We start from the raw sequence: 20,344 nt of genomic DNA on the forward strand, positions 1-20,344 counted from the left end.
GAACAGGCACTCTGAAAAATGATACGGTGAGTTCCTCAAAAAATCAAGCATAGAATTACCACTTGATCCGGAAACTCCACCTCTGGATATACACCCAGGAGAAATAAAAGCAGGGCCATGCACCGGTATTTGAACACCTGTGTTCATAGCAGCATTACTTACAATCAGCATGACTTACAATAGCCAAAAGGTGGAGGCACCTTCGGTTGGTTGAACCAATGAAAAGATAGACAAAAATAGATATACATACAGTGAAATATTGTTCAACCTTATAAAAGAAGGAAATCCTGACACAAGCATGGATGAACCTTGAGGAACTAAGGCTAAGTAAAATAAGCTAGGCATAAAAGGACAAATATTTTATGATTCCATTTATGTGAGATACCTAGTGTAGTCATATTAATAGAGACAGAAAGTAGAATGGTAGTTGCTGGGGACTGAGGGAATGGAGAATGGGAGTAAGTACTTAATGGGTACAGAGTGTCAGCTGGGGAAGATGAAAAAGTTTTGGGGATGATGGTGGTGATGGCTCCGCAACACAGGAATGTACTTAATGGCACTGAAATGCATTCTTTTAATTTTTTTTTAATAAATTTATTTATTTATTTATTTTATTGGCTGTGTTAGGTCTTTTTTGCTGTGCGCGGGCTTTCTTTTAGTTGCAGTGAGTGGGGGCTACTCTTCGTTGTGGTGCGCGGGTTCCTCATTGCCGAGGCTTCTCTTGTTGCGGAGCACAGGCTCTAGGTGCGTGGGCTTCAGTAGTTGCAGCATGTGGGCTCAACAGTTGTGGCTCATGGGCTCTAAAGCACAGGTTCAACAGTTGTGGCACACGGGCTTAGTTGCTCCATGGCACGTGGGATCTTCCTGGAGCAGGGATTGAACCCGTGTCCCCTTGCATTGGCAGGCGGATTCTTAACCACTGCGCCACCCAGGAAGCCCTTCTTTTCATTTTTAATTGGAGTATAGTCATCATGTAGAACTGAGCTGAGCTCCCTGTGCTATCCCGTAGGTTCCCACTGGCTATCTATTTTACACATGGGTAGTATACTTATGTCAAACCTAATCTCCCCATTCATCCCACCCTCCCCTTCCCCCGTTGTGTTAACATGTTTTCTCTATGCATCTGCATCTCTATTCTTGTCCTGCAAATACGTTCATCTGTATCATTTTTCTAGATTCCACATATATGCACTAATATTTGTTTTTCTATTTCTGACTTACTTCACTCTGTATGACAGACTCTAGGTCCATCACTGCAGCACTATTTACAATAGCCAGGACATGGAAACAACCTAAATGTTCATCAACAGATGAATGGGTAAAGAAGATGTGGTACACATATACAATGGAATATTACTCAGGCATAAAAAGGAATAAAATTAGGTCACTTGTAGAGATGTTGACAGACCTAGAAATGTACTCTTAAATTGGTTAAAATAGTACATTTTAAGTTGTGTATATTTTATACAACGTAATTAATAATTACACAAAATTTTTAAAATCACACACATAGAAACAAATACCCTGAGTGTAAGCTGTAAACAAATAAGTGACTGTTAAAGTTAGAGATGTCCTATTTGCATGCGAAGAGCCAACAAGTCCCCAGCAGTCAACAATATTAATCTTAGGACTGTACTAAGAAAAAGAGAATTGAGATATACTGAGGGTATATATAGGGTTAGTGGGAGGATAGGAAAATCTGATGAAAACACTCTAGGACTGCACTACCTAATACAGTATCCATGTTGCCATATGTGGTCACTGAGCACTTAAAATGTGGCTAGTCCTAATTCAGAGGTGTGAGAAGTATAAAATAAACACTGATTTTAAAGATCACACAAATAATTAAATATCTCAGTAATAATGCTTCATATTGATTACATATGGAAACAATAACATTTTGAATACACTGGGTTGAATATATTATTAAAATTTATTTCATATGTTTTTTATTTTTTAAATATGATTACCAGAAAAGCTTAAATTACAGAGGTAGCTTGTATTACATTTCTATTACCCAGTGCTGTCTTAGAAGAGTTTGCTGTTCTCTGGAAAAGAAGTGTCTTGATTAGAGTCAAAGCTATCAATTACTATAGGACATGGAGGGGAGTTGAGAAAACTAACTGACCTGATCAGACCTGACCTCCGTATGTAGACTTAGGAGAGACAGAGTATCTTGGATATCCTTGATGGAATTAACTGGTCCACAAAACATTTATGACCCTTTTAATTTCGCTTAACTAATATTGCATCATTTTGACTCTATTACTTTTCCATTTTTTTCTCTCCTCAAATTCCAAATACTCTTTTTCTGAGTATGAATTTGTTTCAGCATCAATTTGTTCATTTATTCTACGAACAGGTACAAATTACTTTGTACCAGGCGCTCTGCTAGATTCTATGGCAACTGCAAGAAATGATCTCTTGATTCCTGCCCTCAAGGAGCTCAAGGCTAAGAAAGAAAGCACAGGCATGCACACAAATCACAGGGTAGAAAGGGTCATAGCAGAGTCGAATGGAAATGAGTATATAAAATAGCTCTTTGATGTTGAGTTAGCCTTCTAGGATGCAGAGAGTTTAAAGAAATGGATGGGCTAATAAACAAGAATGAAGGGATGAAGTGCAGGTTGTATAAGAGAAACAGTGACTGGTTGAAGGATGAGGTAAAATTGAGAGGTGGTGAGGGATGAGAGTGACAGGGCCAACTTGAATCAGACTTCCTGAATTCCAGGCCAGAGGATTTAAACCACGATCGTGATATATATCAGCCTCAATTTGATAGTGAATGAACAGTTAACAATGTGTCCATCAAGTATACGAGCATATAGAGGAAAATCTGTTTACTCAATCTCTTCACCTAGAAAAATGTCTAACTATGTTTACATGACATGCATACAGCCAGTCAGGGTAGTCAAGAAGAATCAGTCAAACTGAATCTTACTGCATAGGTTACATAAGAAATGGCTGGCAGTGTTTCAAACTTTTATAAATTGTTCTGATGCCTTGCAAACACCATCTTAATTTCTTAGGAACAAACCTAGTTGAGGCACCATGATGTATGAGACAAGCTGCTTATCTAATATACAGTTGGCTCTCTGTATCTGTGGGTTCCACATCCTCAGAGTCAACCAACTGTGGAATGGAAAATATTCAATTAAAAAATTCCAGAAAGTCCCAAAATGCAAAACTAGAATTTGCCCTGCTCTGGCAACTATTTACATAGCATTTACATTGTATTAGGTATTATAAATAATTTAGAGATGATTTAAAGTGTACAGGAGGATGTGTGCAGGTTATATGCAAATACTATGCCATTTTATATAAGGGACTTGAGCATCTTCAGAGTTTAGTATTCGCAGGGATTCCTGGAACAAATCCCTTGCAAATACTGAGGGACAACTATACTCAACATCTACCATATTTCAAGTACCATGACTTGACTGCAATTGAAAAGTGGGGCTCTCTTGGTTAAGCTAACTAACATGTTGAGAAGGGTTATCCTTTTGTTTTGTAGGAAGTCTAATTTAGCACTTAAGATGACTAAACAAACAACAAATGACAAATCAAGAATTACTAATACCACATATGAGAATCATGTATACTTTACTGTACAGTAAAAATTAACAGAAATTTTTTTACAGTACCAGTACTAGAATTTGGAGTTCTGGTATTAATTTCCAATCATATGCTACTAGGCAATTCTGAGAAATCTTTAAGAAACATTTCCAGGGAACTGTCTAGTTTCTGATCTTCAACAATTATATAAGTTCTATAGCTCCTAAATTGTGCTTCTCAAATTATTCCTGTCCCATACAAGATTAAGTTTTTTTTCTTCCCAATAATCAGTTCCTTATTAGCAACTGCCAAGAACCCTAGTCTCTTGATTTGCAGTTGTTCAAAGGATTAAAATGATATACAAGAAGGGGCTTTTCCATCACTTTCTTTTGCAATAAGCTATTATTTCATTAGAAAATAGATTTATTAGTCTAGGCTTTAGAATCTAAACAAAATCCTTGAATCTTTTTTTCCCAAGTGCTCTGTTTTATGCATTCTGGCACACTATAGCTATGAGAGCAAAGTTTGATATTTTGATGAGGAGTAACTTCCAAATTGCACATAAAGTGAAAAAAAAACAAACAAAAAATCCAACTCCCTATCTTTCTTGTCCTCCCAACTCCCCAAACCTGTTTCACAGAAACTCAGATTCAGTGCCACTGTAGACTTAACAATTGGAAACCAATCCAATGCGGGCAACATGGGATGTTACAATTTCTCATTCAGGACCTTGTGAGCTCCACTTGTGATACAGGTTTTATTTTCAGTGGGCATGATTTAATGGCCAGCTGTTGGTATGGAGCTGATTTCTGTGTTTCTTTCTGCTTTAACTTTATACCGTCTTTCCAACAAAGTTTCAATATCCAGATTTTAAGAATGTCAGCATCCTGATAACGCAATACTTGTGTGATTCATAATGTTATTTCTCTTTCATTTGGCTCTTCTGGGTGTCCTTATCATATTTCTTGCCCTCTTTTCTCTTTAAAGTATGAGAAAAATATACTTGCTTCTCTTTTTTAGTCCGCAGAATGTTTTTGAGATAAATAGTGTTGTTCCTCTAACACATGTAGTATCATAATAGTTTTGGGTAAATGATAAAAGGAGATGACGCTGTGAAAAGGGAAGTGTTTCTGTATGGTTCTCTAGAACTCTTTCTTCAAATCAGTTTTCTGTGTTTCCTCTATTCTGATATATGTTCCAATTTCTTCCCCTTCTTCCCCCTCCCCCTCCTCCTCTTCCTCCTTCTCTTCTTCTTCTTCTGAACGTTTCCTTTTATTCATGTTTTGACTTTTCTGGATTTATAGTACATTGAAGCAAAAGGATTTATCCCAGGTTCAGAATAAGAATGAGGCAGAGATTTCATGAGAGAATATTCTTCCTCATTTGCAGACACAAGGATGAGCGTGGGTTTCTAATAACATAGTCCATGTTCTGTATTACCTTAAGACATAGCATCCACTAGGAATCCCCGGTTCACCCCTTTAATGTGAACAGAACAATTCATATGACAGATACTAGTCACTTAGTGACTTGGTGTAGTGAAGGCTGTCATTTTCACAGCTGCCTGTGATGCATATCTCTGTAGGGAGTCCTGTAGTCCTGTTATCAAATAAAATGCTATAGTTGGTCATAACAAGACCATAAGCTACTATCCTTATAATAATATACAGTATTTGCTCTATTTATTTATTTTTTGCTTTATTTTTAAATGTAAGATTTTGCCCTTAGAAAAGAAAAGGACCAAATATATATCACTGGGCTTTGAAGTCTTATTAAAAATAAATCCATCCTTCTCTTTGTAAGGTTACGTATGGGTCTTTCCAGGGCAGGCTTTCCACTTAATATTTTTTCTATTATATTCTTTCACTGGTACCTCTGCTGCAAATGCAGTTATCAGAATAGGCGGGCATCCCTTGCTATTACAATAGCTCAGATTCCCTGTTTGCAACTTTTAACATTTCACACTCAGTTTTATATTACTTATCATACATTTCTCTTGGAAAACTTAAACTAAAATAATGCTTTTCTTAAAAATGTGAAAAAGTAACATCTCAGGGATTGCTGTTATTTATAAATCAAACAACTATAATAAACCAGGTTCCAGGTACCATCCCAGGGGTGTTCTCCTTCTAGGTAGCCCCTGTCCTCTTAATCATAGCTCATATCAACTGAGCACTTACTAAATATCTGCACTTTATATACCGTAAGATTATTTTAAATGGCCCTAGAGAGTGGATCCTTTAATTGATCTCTTTCACAGTTAAGGAAACTGAAGAGTGAAAAGGGTAGTTTGTTCAAAGTAGTGCACTGACATGAGGCCGAATCAGCGTTCAATTTCATGTGTGATCAGCTCCAGGGTTCCTGCCCTAAGCTTATAGCCAAATAGTTCAATGAGTTTGGAGAAAAACAAACTTCATTGCTTGGTCTCCAAGTCCTGACCCCAAACCTCCCGGGGTGCTCAGTATTTTGTGGAGTCCTACCACATTTCTCTAGTCAGTTTCCGGCTGCACTCTTCGCAAACGACTGTTCCATACCTCTCTTCCCTCCTCAGACTTTGAAAACTGCCTCAGACCCTCCTCAGACTTAGGTAATAGGCTTGCCTTTTCTTTTCTTTTTTCTTTTCTTTTCTCTTCTTTCCTTTCCTTTTCTTTTCTCTTGTCTTTTCTTCTCTTTTTCTCCTTCCCCCTTTATTCTTCCTTCCTTTCTTCCCTCCCTTCCCTCCATTTTATCAACAAATCACCATGCTTTGTATTTCCCTTAGAAAAGAGATGCAGAAGAGAAAGTTTTCATATTTCCACCGCAAAAGTTACCAACCCGCACACAGCTGCTCATACATGTTCTGGCTCCCTGCTTATTAAAATGCTTGAACGCTTCCTGTTTCTATTTAAATCTAGCCCTCCCCTTGCCACGTGTGTACTTGACCCCATCCCCTCTGATCAGTGTTATTCAGTGACCCGCTCTCCTATAATATCAATTTGCACCTCTCCCCCATCAGTCTATAAACAGGTGGTAATAGCTTTAAAAAAACAAACCCCACCATGCAACAATCATGTTTCTCTCCACCTTGTGCCCCATTTCTCTACCTTTCTTTTACAACAGGACTCCTCAGAAGTGTCATTTAATATTACTTTCTTCTTTTCTTTACCTCCTGTTATAACTTGAATCCATTCCAGTTAGATTTAGTCCCCACTGAAATCACTCCTGTCATGTCACTATTGAATGTATGTTTCAACCCCAATGGTCAGTCCTCCTTCAGCAGCTTGCTGGATGCTCTAACAGTGTTTGGTAATGATAACAGCTCTGGTCTTACTTTTGCTTCTTTCTAGCTGTACGGACCTGGGTGAGTTATGTAACCTCTCTTAAACTCAGTTTCGTACTTCCCTGGCGGCACGGCGGTTAAGAATTCGCCGGCCAATGAAGGGGACACGGGTTCAATCCCTGGTTCGGGAAGATCCCACATGCTGCGGAGCAACCAAGCCCGTGGGCCACAACTGCTGAGCCTGTGCTCTAGAGCCCATGAGCCACAACTACTGAGCTCATGCCCTGCAACTACTGAAGCCTGTGCACCTAGAGCCTATGCTTCACAACAAGAAAAGCCACCGCAATGAGAAGCCCATGCACCACGACGAAGAGTAGCCCCCACTTGCTACAACTAGAGAAAAGCTGGAGCATGCAGCGAAGACCCGATGCAGCCAAAATAAATAAGTAAATAGACATTTAAAGAACCCCTCAGTTTCATGAAGCTAAAATTGGGATGATATTCTTAATCTGCATCCTCCCAAATGTCAGTGACTATCAAACAATGCTCCTGTTAGGGAGGAATGTTGAAAAATAACAAATCATGCAAATGTGAAGTAGTACAGCTGCTGCTAATAATCACTTTCATATACTGCTGGATCCTTGTAAATCATTACAAATTTGAAAAGTTTTGATAGTTGTGGAAGAACTAGGTGGAAATTTTTGAGTGGAGAGTTGGAACACGTGAGTGGAGGGCAACTGTAGTTGTTGCTGACAGCTTCTGTTTTCCAAATGGAGGTGAGATAACTCCCGTTTCTAATAAAACTCATAAATGACACTTTATAAAGAAGCCTCATGCTATATCAGTTTCCATCAAAGAGGAAGGAAATAGGACTAATCTTTTTATTACTACCAATTTAATCAAATTTTCCTTGGCCCTATATAATTTCCAAGAAGTGGAAAGGCTAGATTGCTCTGTTAGTTAATGTACCATTAAAGAAATTTAATTGTCTTAACAGCAGATCATGGAAGGGTGTGGGGAATTAACAGCAAGCAATTTCACACCTTAATTAATGTCACATAGCATCCCTTTGGAACTGTAGGAGAACTTTAAGTGCTGGTTCAGATGCAATGTATTGCCAAAAGGATGCACCCAGTATGCCATAAATATTTATTATACAGAGTTGAAACATCGTGAACAAAAAGATCTATATCTTCGTTTAGAAAGAGATCAGAAGCAGCATTCGTGTGCAAGAGATAGATATGGAAGAAGAATATGTCAGAAGAGGTAGGGCTTTATTAGAGACTAAATTCAAAGCCAGGAAAATGCTGCTTTGAATGAGTTACTCTGGTTTGGGGGAAGAAGGTATCACAGGCTGGCAGAGATCCCGAACGCAAAAGATGGAGAGAGAGATGCTGCTATTATCTTTTCTGTAATGAAAACAATCAGGAGCATCAAAGGTACTTTTTACTCCATCCTTCTGTTTTTGTCTTTTAGTATGGTTGGGTCCCAAAGAGGATTTTGGAAAACAAGCCCTCTAGTTCTCTTTAAGTTAACTGAAATAAAAACATCAAAATAATTTCCCATTAGTACCTTCCCAATAGGAGTTTAACAAAATCAGGACTCCTGATTTATTCACTTCTTTAGTTGTTTTACTACATAGTTTTTGAAGAGATTATTATTTTCCCTCCAAATTCAATTGTCATTGTCTCTAATATGTTATTCAATACCACGCCTCACAGCCTTTCTCCAGCACATAACACAGTAACACAATGTCCAATTTCCAAGGGAAAATGAAAAGGCACTTTGCATTGATCTGACAGATTTGAGAGATCCAACTTTCTTACAGTGTTTAACCTTCATGTTATTCCTGTGAAATGATGAAATTTATAATAAACTGCATTTCCAGAGATTACTTAGGTTGAAGTAATAAATTATTTTCTCAAAATTACTTAGCAAATCACTGGTAAAATTTTCATTAGAAGAATCAGGCATTTGTTTATCTTGGCTAATTGATTACTATCAAGTCACTCTTTCTTAGTGATCAAGTTGGTGTAATAGTTGGTATCACCTCTACTAACTCCACATAGTAATTTAACCCAGCACTAAAGTATAACCATACTAACAGCAGTAGGAAAGGTAAAAATATAACATGTTTAATATATTCAATTCCATGGTGTCAGAGTGACAATTTACTGTATATTAGATTAGGCTTGGTCCAATATATAGATCATAATAATTTGAATACATGTAAATAATTGCCTACGGCCAAATTAGATCAAAATGAGTGTTGAAACGCCAAATTCAGTTTAGAACACTGAGTTGCAAACCTGGTTCCCATCAAAATAACTTGGATGGTAAAATCGGAATACTTCGGAGATTTGATCTGTGAATTGGTAGCTTTTAAAATCACTCCAGATGTTGTTGTTTTTTTCCCAGATGATTTTGAAACTGATGTTTGGGAAACAATAATCTACATTTTACTGCTAGGACTTCAGTTAGGTTGTATTAGCTTAAAACAACAGTTGTAACAGACAGAATGGATAATCTGTAACTGTCCTAAATGTGTGTGAGTAAGTGTACGTGCATGTTGTGTCAGTCTTATCTCCCCACTAGAAAATAAATTTGTAGAACCTGTAAGTGTTCCTTTAGTCCAAGTTTAATATTTCTGTAGCAATGGATCTCAACTGATACTTATTAATTTCATTTTAGAAATATACTTCTCACTCCAGGATTAAGTTCTTGAAGCTTGAATCTTGGAAAGTGCATACATTCTTCTCAGAGGGAAGGAAGCAGATTCTGAATATCCAACCACCTGCAGGAGCTGAGCAATGAGCTCCTTGAAGGAGGAGGGAGGAGAAAGGGAGGAGATGGTTTCCTATTCTTTGTCAGAGAGTATTTGGCTGCTGGATCTGAAGCTAAAGGGGGACGTCACCATCCAGACAATTTAAATCTGGGGGAGTTACTTATCTGTGGTGTGAACAATGCTCTGAAAGGGCAAAACTGGGAATGGTGAAGCCTGCGCTGTTGTCTTAAATTCCAGGGGAGGGTAAGTAAAGGTTGATGTGCCATGTACATGGCAATGGGTTTAAATATCAGGTCCATCCATCTGTCTGAACAGATGCCCTTCCAACCCCTTATTAACACCGCCTCTGTTCTAAACACAGGTTGGAGGGTGAAGCTGTGAAGGGAGAGGGGCTGCTGGGTTATTCTTATCAGGGAACCAGTGCAGGACTTGAAGATCCTCACACTGACAGAGCCTAATTTGGGGAATCCTGACATTCAAAATGATGTCGCCATCAGGACTGGGAAAAAGGCAGAGCTATTTGAAAAAAACAAAAAACAAAAAAACTGAGAGTGGCACTCAAAGCTGGACATAGCCAAGGTCCCTAACAATTGCAGAGGCAAAGAACCAGCCCTGGACAACAGGTTTCTAGATTTGGTTTGTGAGACAATAAAACTTTGTATGATTAAGCTGCTCTTAACACGGGTTTTGTGTTGCATACAACCAAACCTAATTCTAATGTATATAATTAGTTATGTCTGGTTGTTTTTTTCTACATTTGTACTGAAATGCAGCAAATATGAAGAATCAAGGCAGCTCTCAAACTCAGAACATGGTAATTGTATACATTTCTTTTAGAAATGTGTGCATGGTCATACAGACCCAAGAAGGAGCTTGATTAGCCAAAGTGCAGACAGAAGTCATGATTAAGAGGGTAGGTTGATTACAGGTGTTTCTCTTTTTTTTCGGGGTGGGGGGGGATTCAGTGTGAAATGCATTATTCATACAAGGGATAAATAAAACATATGGATTTTTTACTTTTCCTGTATACTTTCCGGCATTTTCCAAAAGTTGTTAATGAGTATGCCCTACTTTTATTATACCAAAAAAATCAAATTTAAATGCACAAATAAAAATGGTGCAATAGTTTTAATAGTTTACTCACACTGCACCTGGAGTGTTTCTGTCTGCCTAATCCCCACCTCTCATTTCAAATGTTCTGAACCTGACCTAGCCCTGAAGGTATGTTTAAGTATCAACTTTCCAATATCTTCCTTTTGGTAGAAGTGTTGGCTTTTTCCATAAATCCCAAAATTAATACATCACTTTTTACATCATACCACCGCCATTAGTAAACATATTTCATATCTCCAAGAATATTACAAAGTCTTCTGGAGCATATAGTTCTTCTTTGTCTCTGTACTTACCTACGCACTCTTTTTTTTCATTCACTTGTTCACTTATTCAGTGGACAATGATTATTGAATATCCCTATGATATGCCAGACATTGTACAAGATACAAGGTGATTTGAGAAAAAATAGAACATTCTGTCATTTCACAAGTGATCTAATTATGGATAAGAGGAGACAGAGTGGTAAACAGGTGAATTTAATACAAGGTGATAATTTCTAGAAGAGAGAACAAGATACAATAATATGGTGACAGAATATTTAATTCTACTTGGAGAAAGTTAGGGGGGCCGTCATAGAAGTATTGACTCTTGCATTAATTCTTTACAAGAACTGATAGGCATTTTCCAGGCACATGAATGGAAATTTTGGGGAGAGAAGGGCAAAAAAAAAAAAAAAAAAAAAAAAAGGCATCTACATAAGGCTCAAAATAGTAAAACTGTATATGACAAATAGTAAAAATGTAGAACAGTAGAAAGTTCCATTTTGTGTGGTTAAAAGCACAAGGTGTGAGGGGAGGCTTGAGAGGGACTAGGAGCTTTGACTGTCACATTTCTCCCCAGTGCTTTGAACACAGTATTGATTTAACAAATATTTGCTGACTGTTGAGTCACAGGTAATCCGCAGCAGGTACTGTGTCCCTACACTGGTGGACTTGACCGTACCTTATAGACATTTAGGGGACAGTGAGCTAACTATAGGCGAGCAGTGCACTGCCTCGATTATCTCATTTCTTCAGGCAAGGAAGCTGAACTAAGATTTTAAGTGATTATAATGTGACTTTCAGAGAAAAGTGTTATGGTGGTGAATGTTCAGACCACTGCTGCCTTCTTAGCCTGTATTAAAAAGCTTGACTAAATACAGTAAATGTGGTCACCTCAATGGTAGGTTCTCATCCTACTTAGGGAACAAACTGCCAAAAATGGGTTTCCTCAGCATAAAATTAGGTACTCCATTGGTCAATTGAAGTAAATGAACACTATATTAAATGATCAGGGAGGGGTAGTTTTAGGCTCAGTTGAGAAGGATAAAATTTAAAAATTGTAACATTTATTATCACAGTAAATAGAATATTATTTTCTTTCCTTAAAAAATACAAATAAAAACTAGTACATTATATTGTGAGATTTGTTCGCAAAGATGTAGTAACTAGGATATAAACATATTTCTAAAAGCCTTGTGAAAACGTTAAAGCATTATAATAGGATTACTGGCTTTTTCAAGAGTGTAGCCTGAGAAATTAAATTATTGTATCAACAAAGAAGGAAATTACATTCCAAATGGTTGCTACCACTATTTTTCTACTTTCAAGAACTTGCTAGCGTCTATATTCAAGCAGTTTTTTCTAAGTGCCAAGTCTCTGTAATGGAATTTTTTATTTTTGATAGGAAGAGGTACTACTGTGTTTTCTGAATGTTTGTTCTGATCTGTTGCATGACAGACAATCTACTGAGCAGAAGGACAAGGAGCAGAACTGGCATCAACACACAGATTGGGGTCTAAAGAAAAGAAGCTCGTCTCGTACCTTCAATAGGTTTTGGTACAAAATGTGATGAGGGCTTGGTTTTCTTCACTCTGTTCCCCTTCATAATTTGACCTTCCTTATTGAGTCCCAGAAACCACGCTCGGCCTGATTCTTGCTGACGGTACAGTGTGGAAGAATAGATCACATAGTAGTTTTCAAACACAGATTCCTTAAATTTGCATTCTGGAGTGAAAACATCCTGCAGGAAAAGAAAAGAAAAAGAAGAAGACACAAAAGAGAGAAAGGATTTAATAATGAATCTGCAAATATTTACATCCAATTAGCCTGAAATACAGGTCCTCTGTTAAGAAAAAATGAGAAATAATTGCATGCAATTTCTATAAGCATTTGGTTATATTCCTCATACAAAATCAAGAAACAATATTTCCTTTCTAAAATGACCTTTACTCCACAGAACACAACTGCTCAGGCTTGAATCATTTCTTCAGTTAATATCATTTAAGACTGTGCCCAGGTCCAAACTCTGACCTCAGTATAATGTTTTGTAAATTTAAGAGAATGGCATTGTGCATTTTCGTGACCCTTAGCATGTAAAATGTAACCCCGAGAATCAAAAAATAACACAATCACAGCACACACAGGCTCAGCAGCTGCTTTTAAAGGGACTACCCTGTATGTTCACAAATCTATGAAATAGTCAAAGCTTGTTCCATAAACAACATCTCTTTGCTTAACTCTCAGTAACTTTCTTGTTAATTTCTTTGAAACATTTTTTTTTTACTTAGTAATCAAAATTTCAGGTAAAAATATCAGGAAAAATAGTAGAAAAATTTTACTATTACATTGTATGATCTCCAGTGAAACATATAATGGAGTTTTAGTTCAGGAAGGAACCTTTAAAGTCCTCTACCTCACCTCACCATTTGGTAAGTGAGACAATCAAAAGGTTATATGATTAATACAAAGCTAAGCAACAACAGCAAAATTACTGCATCAGTGCCAGAACTCACATTTATTGCTTCACAATCACTGCCTCTCAAGTTCACCTTTTCTGCCTGAGTCTTGTTCAGTGACTTACAATGAGATTTTATAATCAATACAATAAAATCAAACCCTAATATGTCATATGAACAAAATGTATTTCATGTAAAGAAATTCCTCCCCTTCAAAGAGAAGCAGAAGAAAAAAAAAATGTGATAGCATCTTCTCAGCTACAAGTAAATAAGAACCCCACATGTCAAACATATTCACAATAGTCACTTATAACCCTTTCAATGAAAGGCCCCAGTGATTTAATGCAGTTATACCTAGGGTTAAGTTACAGAGGAATATGTGGGACTAAAGCTGTTGAAACCATGTCCTTGGAGGTGATTCTTGCAGACTAATCCCTTGGCTTCACTTGCAGAGAGCTACGGTGACACATCCGTGGGGACGGATGAAGGTCTTCAGGAATAAAGACATTGCTGAAAGGACTCTGTTGGTTTTAAATGGTCCAAAAATTATAAGCCTAAAAAAAGAGACTAAAAAAAATATGGGAAGAGAGATGGAAAGATGGTTGTATGCATTAAAATAATAATAGTAATGATAATATTTCAATAATAGTTACTATATTGATAATAAAAATATGTCACCGAATACTCTCAGTTTTAAGTAAACTTAGTGGCTTAAGAATCAGAGAAACAACTGACTATGTGGTACCATTTCACATCTGCTATGATGGCTATATCATAAAAGATGGACAACAAAAAGTGTTGCTGAGGATTTAGAGAAACTACAATCCTCATACCTAGCTGGTAAAAACGTAAATAATGCAGCAGCTGGGGGAAATAGTTTGGCAATTCCACAAAAGGTGAAACATACAGTTACCATATGTCTAGCAATTCTACTTCTAGGTATATACCTATAAGGAATGAAAATACATGCCCACACGTAAACTTTTTTACACAAATATTCACAGCAGCATTATTTATAATGTGGAAACAAGTCAAACATCTATCAATGGGTGAATGGATGAACAAATGTGATATATCCATGCAATGAAATATTATTTAGCCATTAAAAAGGATGGAGTACTGATTCATATGTCAACACAGAGGAACCTCAAAAACATAATGCTAAGTGGAAGAAGCCAGACACAAGACGTCACATGCTGCCTGATCCAACGTATGTGAAACACCCAGAACAGGCAGATCCAGAGACAAAGCACAGGTTAGTGGTTGCCAAGGGCTGAGGAGATGGGTAAATGGGAAGTGATGGTTTTTTTGGAGAGACGAAAGTGTCCTGAGATTAGACTGCACAACTTTGTGAAAATAAATAAATAAATAAATAAATACCATTGAAGCATGTACTGTAAAAACCTGAATTTTATGGTATGTGAATTATGTCTCAATAAAAAAGGAAGAATCAGAGAAATGAAGTGACTAAAGAAAGTGAGGGGAAAAAATGAAACTACTGTATATTCCTTGTCTGGCAACACAAAAATCCTAAATTATGGTCCTGTGTGCTGGACCATGTGCTCTCCTATGACCTTGTTTCAATATTATCAACGCAGAGCTTAACCACTGCCAAGTATAGGAATCAAAATGATTCAGATTAAATTCATAAGATAATTTAAAAGTTCTGGATTCCTTCTAGGACAAGGTTAAAAAGATCTAGTAAAAGCTAAAAATTTAGTACAGGTTTTACTAGTTATATATATATTTTAAAACAAACTAATCCAAATAATCCCAAAGTGTTTTGTTTCTAGATCTAGCTCAATACTAATGAACTCTAGATGCTAAGGGACTCTTCAAAGTTCAGTGAATAAATTCTACGTATAAGATTTCAGATCTCATGATAGGAGGTAAGAGAAATATATGCGGCAAGGAATTGTGTGTATAAATACATCTTATCATACATGTAATATTTATTTATAAATATACTTCACAGAAATATGAAAATTTGGAGATAGATAGAAAGCTGCTTAGTTATAGCTCAAGTTGCTGCCTTTATTTAAAAAATAACTGAAGCCTATGATAGTGAAATAATTGTTTTGTGAGTTGTAGGCTATTAGAGGCAAATCCAGACCCTGGGCTAGAATCCTGGCCCCTGCCTGCTGGTTCAGTATTTTTTCCAATGCCACACAATGCTTGCTTACTGCTTAACCAAGCCTTCTTTTGGTACCAAGCTGTTGACTGGCGGCAAGCCATCATCAAAACCACGCCAACTAGGTATAACTATGTTGTTTTTTATACATAAGGAAGTAATATTTTTATTTAATAAATAGTGAACTCCTAGGTTTCTATTTAGTTTCACAATTGTTTAAAGTCTGCTTCTAGAAGAGCAAAAGTCCAGAAAATTGGGCAGGGACTGAAGTCCTGAGGGCATGAGCCAGGAGAAGCATTACATATCAGAGTCAGAATTCAGAAATGAGGCACTGCTAATACCTGGCCAAGGAAAAACATTTCAGGAGGTAAAAATGGCAAAAGCTTACTGTAGGCACTTCTGTGGGACACAGACAACCTCCTAGAAATGGAGAGAAAAACCTTAAGAACACCGAGCTAGCTTGGACAATCATTCTAAGCGCAACCTTTATAATGTGTTCATAATTTCAATTTCAGTATAAAGTTGGGCATCAAAGAATTTATAATATACTTGCTATGATCACTCTATGTAATGAGAAATCAAGAGTCCTATAACTGGAGTAGGAAAATCAGGATTTTGCTTCTGGATCCATACATATTAGCTGTGGGATTTTAGGTAAGTGGTTAAACTTCTTTGAATTTCATATTTTCAACTGTAAATTAAGTTATTTTAAGGAAAATAAGATGATGGCTATGAAAGCATGTTGTAAGCTTATAGAATTTTTACAAAAACCCCGATGTATTATTGTTCTTAAGTTTTTTCTTACAGAAAAATACAGTCATGTAACTAGACATTTAATTCTGTATTTTTGTCATAGATGATTACAGCTGCTCCAGCATCCGGGATCCTATGTCCTAAGTTAAGCTTTATCATATGTAGATTGTTCCTACTATACCTAAAACAAATAACATATACACATATTTTTTAAAAAATAATCTTTGGCAATGACTTGGGCAATCACATATATTCAGAAGAGGTTCTGAAGTTATAAAAATTATGCTCAGCATGACAATAAATCTAAAATGTAATGGAGACAGGCAGGCTTTGAGCCAAGGTGACAAAAATCCTAGACTATCTCAATCTAGGATATATAATGAAAGCAGAGTAAATAACTAGTATAAGGAGGGTTCTTTTCCCTTTTGTAAAACTGACTAGTAGTCATGTTGCATCTCATGAATAGTATTTGCTTCCATCTATAATCCTGAATGTTCAGTTCCAGGTAGGTACATAGCGAGGCTTATAGAATAAACGTTTGTTGATGAAATAGAAACATCCCCACATGCACAGCATGTGTGTAAGTATGTGCAATGCTAGGTTTATTTTTCACATTTATTACTTTAAAATCTTTCCAAATCTTTAATTTGCTCAACTTAAACTGACCTTGATTTCAGTAGAATATAAATATGAACTTTGATAGTGTTTTGAAACTAATTTTGAGCTCTCACTTTTTTAGCAGCATTTTTATAACTTTTTGTTGTTGTTGATCTAGCATTGTACAAGCCATTATATGACCAATTCTTTTCACATTCCAAATACCTATTCACTGTAGCCTTGTCTTGGAAAGTTAAGAGCACCCACCCATTTCATTCCAAATGATGAGTGAATAATGGAACACCACTTAAGCCCAAGACCACCACTCAGGACCCCTTTCAGTCTCCCCTCATTTATCTGATTCTAATCTACTCTCTCCAGAATTCTTCTCTCCTATCCCCAACTTCATAGTTTCATACTCTACCTTGATCCCTCTCCCGTATTTCTTCCTGTTCTTCTCTCTGCATTTAGACCACTGATATCCTGTTCAGGTTCTGGCTTCTCCCATCAGTCTTAAGCTGTGCCACTGCACAAGGTGAGAACTTTCCTCCTCAGCTAGCTTCTAACTGTGCTAGTCTTGGCCCATCCCACCCCTATTTTAATGGCATTCTCCTTTAGATATAAGTGACATGAGGAACAAGGAGACAGAAATTTAGAGAATTTGATGAATGTGTGGATAAAATGTTATATTTCTTTCATGGTTGACTATCACTGCCAAGAGTGTTTTATACTAATTCCTCAGCTGTACTTTGTTCAACTTGTCCTCTCTACTTCCTAACCCTCAAACTGTACTTTGTTCAACTTGTCCTCTCTACTTCTCTATCCAATAAAATCATGACACATGCTCTTCTCAGTTATTGCAGGTTATTGTGAACTTTACCTCCTTTAGTTTCTCATAATATTTACTTTTTTTTCTTTTTTTAGTATTTAATGCACTTTGCCTTGTGTCATGATGGTTTTTTCCTTGCTCCTGTCCTATACACTGTGAGCTTTTGCTCACAAAGACATGCTCCTCATCAGTGTTTATTAGAGAGTCCAGCATATTTATTTAGCACTCAATTTGTTCCTGTGGAAGTAAATAGTAAAAATATTTTAAGGAAACAGCAAAGCCCATGTGATAAGATAGAACTGAGTGACAGTATTTCTTTAGTTGCACGATTTTGGATGCGCTATTTAATTTTGATATCATCTATAAAGTAGGGGCAATAATTGTCACATTTAAAAATTTGGTGAAGACTTTCCTTCTTAGGCTCCCTGTTTCCCTGAATGTGGAAGAGAGTTGTTTGTTGAACCAGGAAATCTAAAGTGTCCCTTTGACTTAAACCTTCTATAGCGTTATCATTCATATTAAATAGTTAAATAATTTCTTGAAATTAAGCAGTCAAGATAAAATATTATTTCAAAAACAGTGTTTACCTATCAAAGAGAAATAGTAGTGATATATTATTATTAAGAAAACAAAATGTAAAATATAAAGGTAAAGGTAATCAGAGAAAATAAACTTTGCTATTATATAAATAATTATGACTAATGATTATCTCTATGAAATGTAAAAATTAATGTTTTCAAACATATGCTAGATACAAAGAACCCTCTTGTTTTGCTTTTTTTTCCTTTCCAATTGGAAACCAAAATTTAGACTCTTCTTAATGTACAAATGCATCTTCCCTGTTTGCTGTAAACCTTGTTTATTGGGTTGTGGACAAGGAAGGAATTAAATACTTTATGATTCTTGCAACAGGATTCACATGCAATAACTCCAGTGATACACAGTTCCTTTGGTCTTAACCTTTAGATATTTGGCTGTGAAACTTCCGGTTCACTAACCTCATTACTGACTTTTAGATGCACAGAACTTGAAAATTTTTAGAATATTAGCAGTTGCTTTGTTAACTGTGTTGTCAGACATGATGATATTAAATCAAGCAAGAGAACTATTGTTTCCCATCCTGACAAGAGCAAAGAAAATGCTGAATACATTATTTCAAATGAAGCATTTTTTAAAAACTGGGTTGCTTTGACTAGAACAGGTCTAATTTTAAAACTTAAAAAAACTGCAGATAGGGGAATCTTTATGTATAACTTTAGAGATATTGTTTACTGGAAAACTCCTGAGCTAATTTCTCTAAAATTAAAGTTTCTTTGTTAACACTTTCTTTGCAAAATCTTACAAGGCAACAGGGTGAAATTACATTATCATAAAATCATTAAAACTGTAGTGTATTGAAACATAATTTTGGAGGCAGATAGACACAAATATTCATCTCCCTGATTTTTAAACTTGGACAAGTTACCTAATTTCCCTAACGCTCAATTCTTCACCTGTAAGTTAACACTAACCATACCTCACTAAAAGGTTGTGATTATTAAACAAGAAAATGTAGGCATGCTAAACACAGTATCTGGCATATTACTTACTTTCCTTATTTTCTCGTTACAATTTTCAGGTGATATCTGATATCACAAATGAGAATGGGTTTGCCTGAGCAGTAGGTTGAGAAAAGTCACTTTCCTTGTGGACTCCAAATCTTGTGTCCTGAGTTTCACTTCCCTATAACGGGTATTTAATCAAGACTATTGCTTAAGGCTTAATGTGGTCATCTATTTATAGAGCACACAGGTAAGTACGACCATTTTTCTTTTTCTTAGAGGATGTTCTTGACATTAGTCTGAGATAAGTGATGTGATGGTATCACCTTCAAATGAGGCATGATACCACATAGCCATTTGACTTATCCATTAGCCAGAAGCCTGCAAGGATAGAAGTGGTGTGAGGAATGGGAGTTAGGAGAATATTGGTGGATGTGGGGATATATAACATTACAATTCACTGTTATCACCAAAATTATTTCCAAAAGTCTGAATGTTCTAGAGACAGAGAGCAGATATTGGGGGAACAGTGTGATTCTCCATTTAAAAACACCATTGGAACTTCCCTGGTGGCGCAGTGGTTAAGAGTCTGCCTGCCAACACAGGGGACACGGGTTTGAGCCCTGGTCCAGGAGCATCCCACATGCCGCGGAGCAACTAAGTTGGTGGGCCACAACTACTGAGCCTGCACTCTAGAGCCTGTGAGCTGCAACTACTGAGCCAGCGTGCTGCAACTACTGAAGCCCATGCACCTAGAGCCCGTGCTCTGCAAAAAAGATAAGCCACTGAGATGAAAAGCCCACACACCACAACAAAGAGTAGCCCCTGCTTGACACTAGAGAAAGCCTGCATGCAGCAACGAAGACCCAACGCAGCCAAAAAAAAAAAAAAACAAAAAAAAAAAACCCAAACACCATTAATTCTTAGGAAGTGAACACACACACAGTATGTAACCAAATGCCCGTCTGTGATTGAGTCAGAAAATCAAGGCAAGTACAGTGAATACCCCCAACACTTTATGTAAGAGGATGTGTCTCTGGTGCCTCAGTCTCTGTCTTCCTTTCC

General features: G+C 36.8%; 1 protein-coding gene across 2 annotated transcripts in view; it reads right to left on the reverse strand.

Annotated features, from left to right (window-relative positions):
- FGF12 (fibroblast growth factor 12) overlaps nt 1–20,344 on the reverse strand; it is a 526,043-nt gene that overhangs the window by 5,849 nt on the left and 499,850 nt on the right. For both annotated transcript variants that reach the window (XM_057739036.1, XM_057739035.1), the window contains one exon: nt 12,515–12,713. In XM_057739036.1, the coding sequence (XP_057595019.1) occupies nt 12,515–12,713 (199 nt within the window). The remainder of the gene's footprint in view (nt 1–12,514; nt 12,714–20,344) is intronic.

Source organism: Hippopotamus amphibius, chromosome 6 (assembly GCF_030028045.1).
Source record: "Hippopotamus amphibius kiboko isolate mHipAmp2 chromosome 6, mHipAmp2.hap2, whole genome shotgun sequence".
NCBI classification, from domain to species: Eukaryota; Metazoa; Chordata; class Mammalia; order Artiodactyla; family Hippopotamidae; genus Hippopotamus; species Hippopotamus amphibius.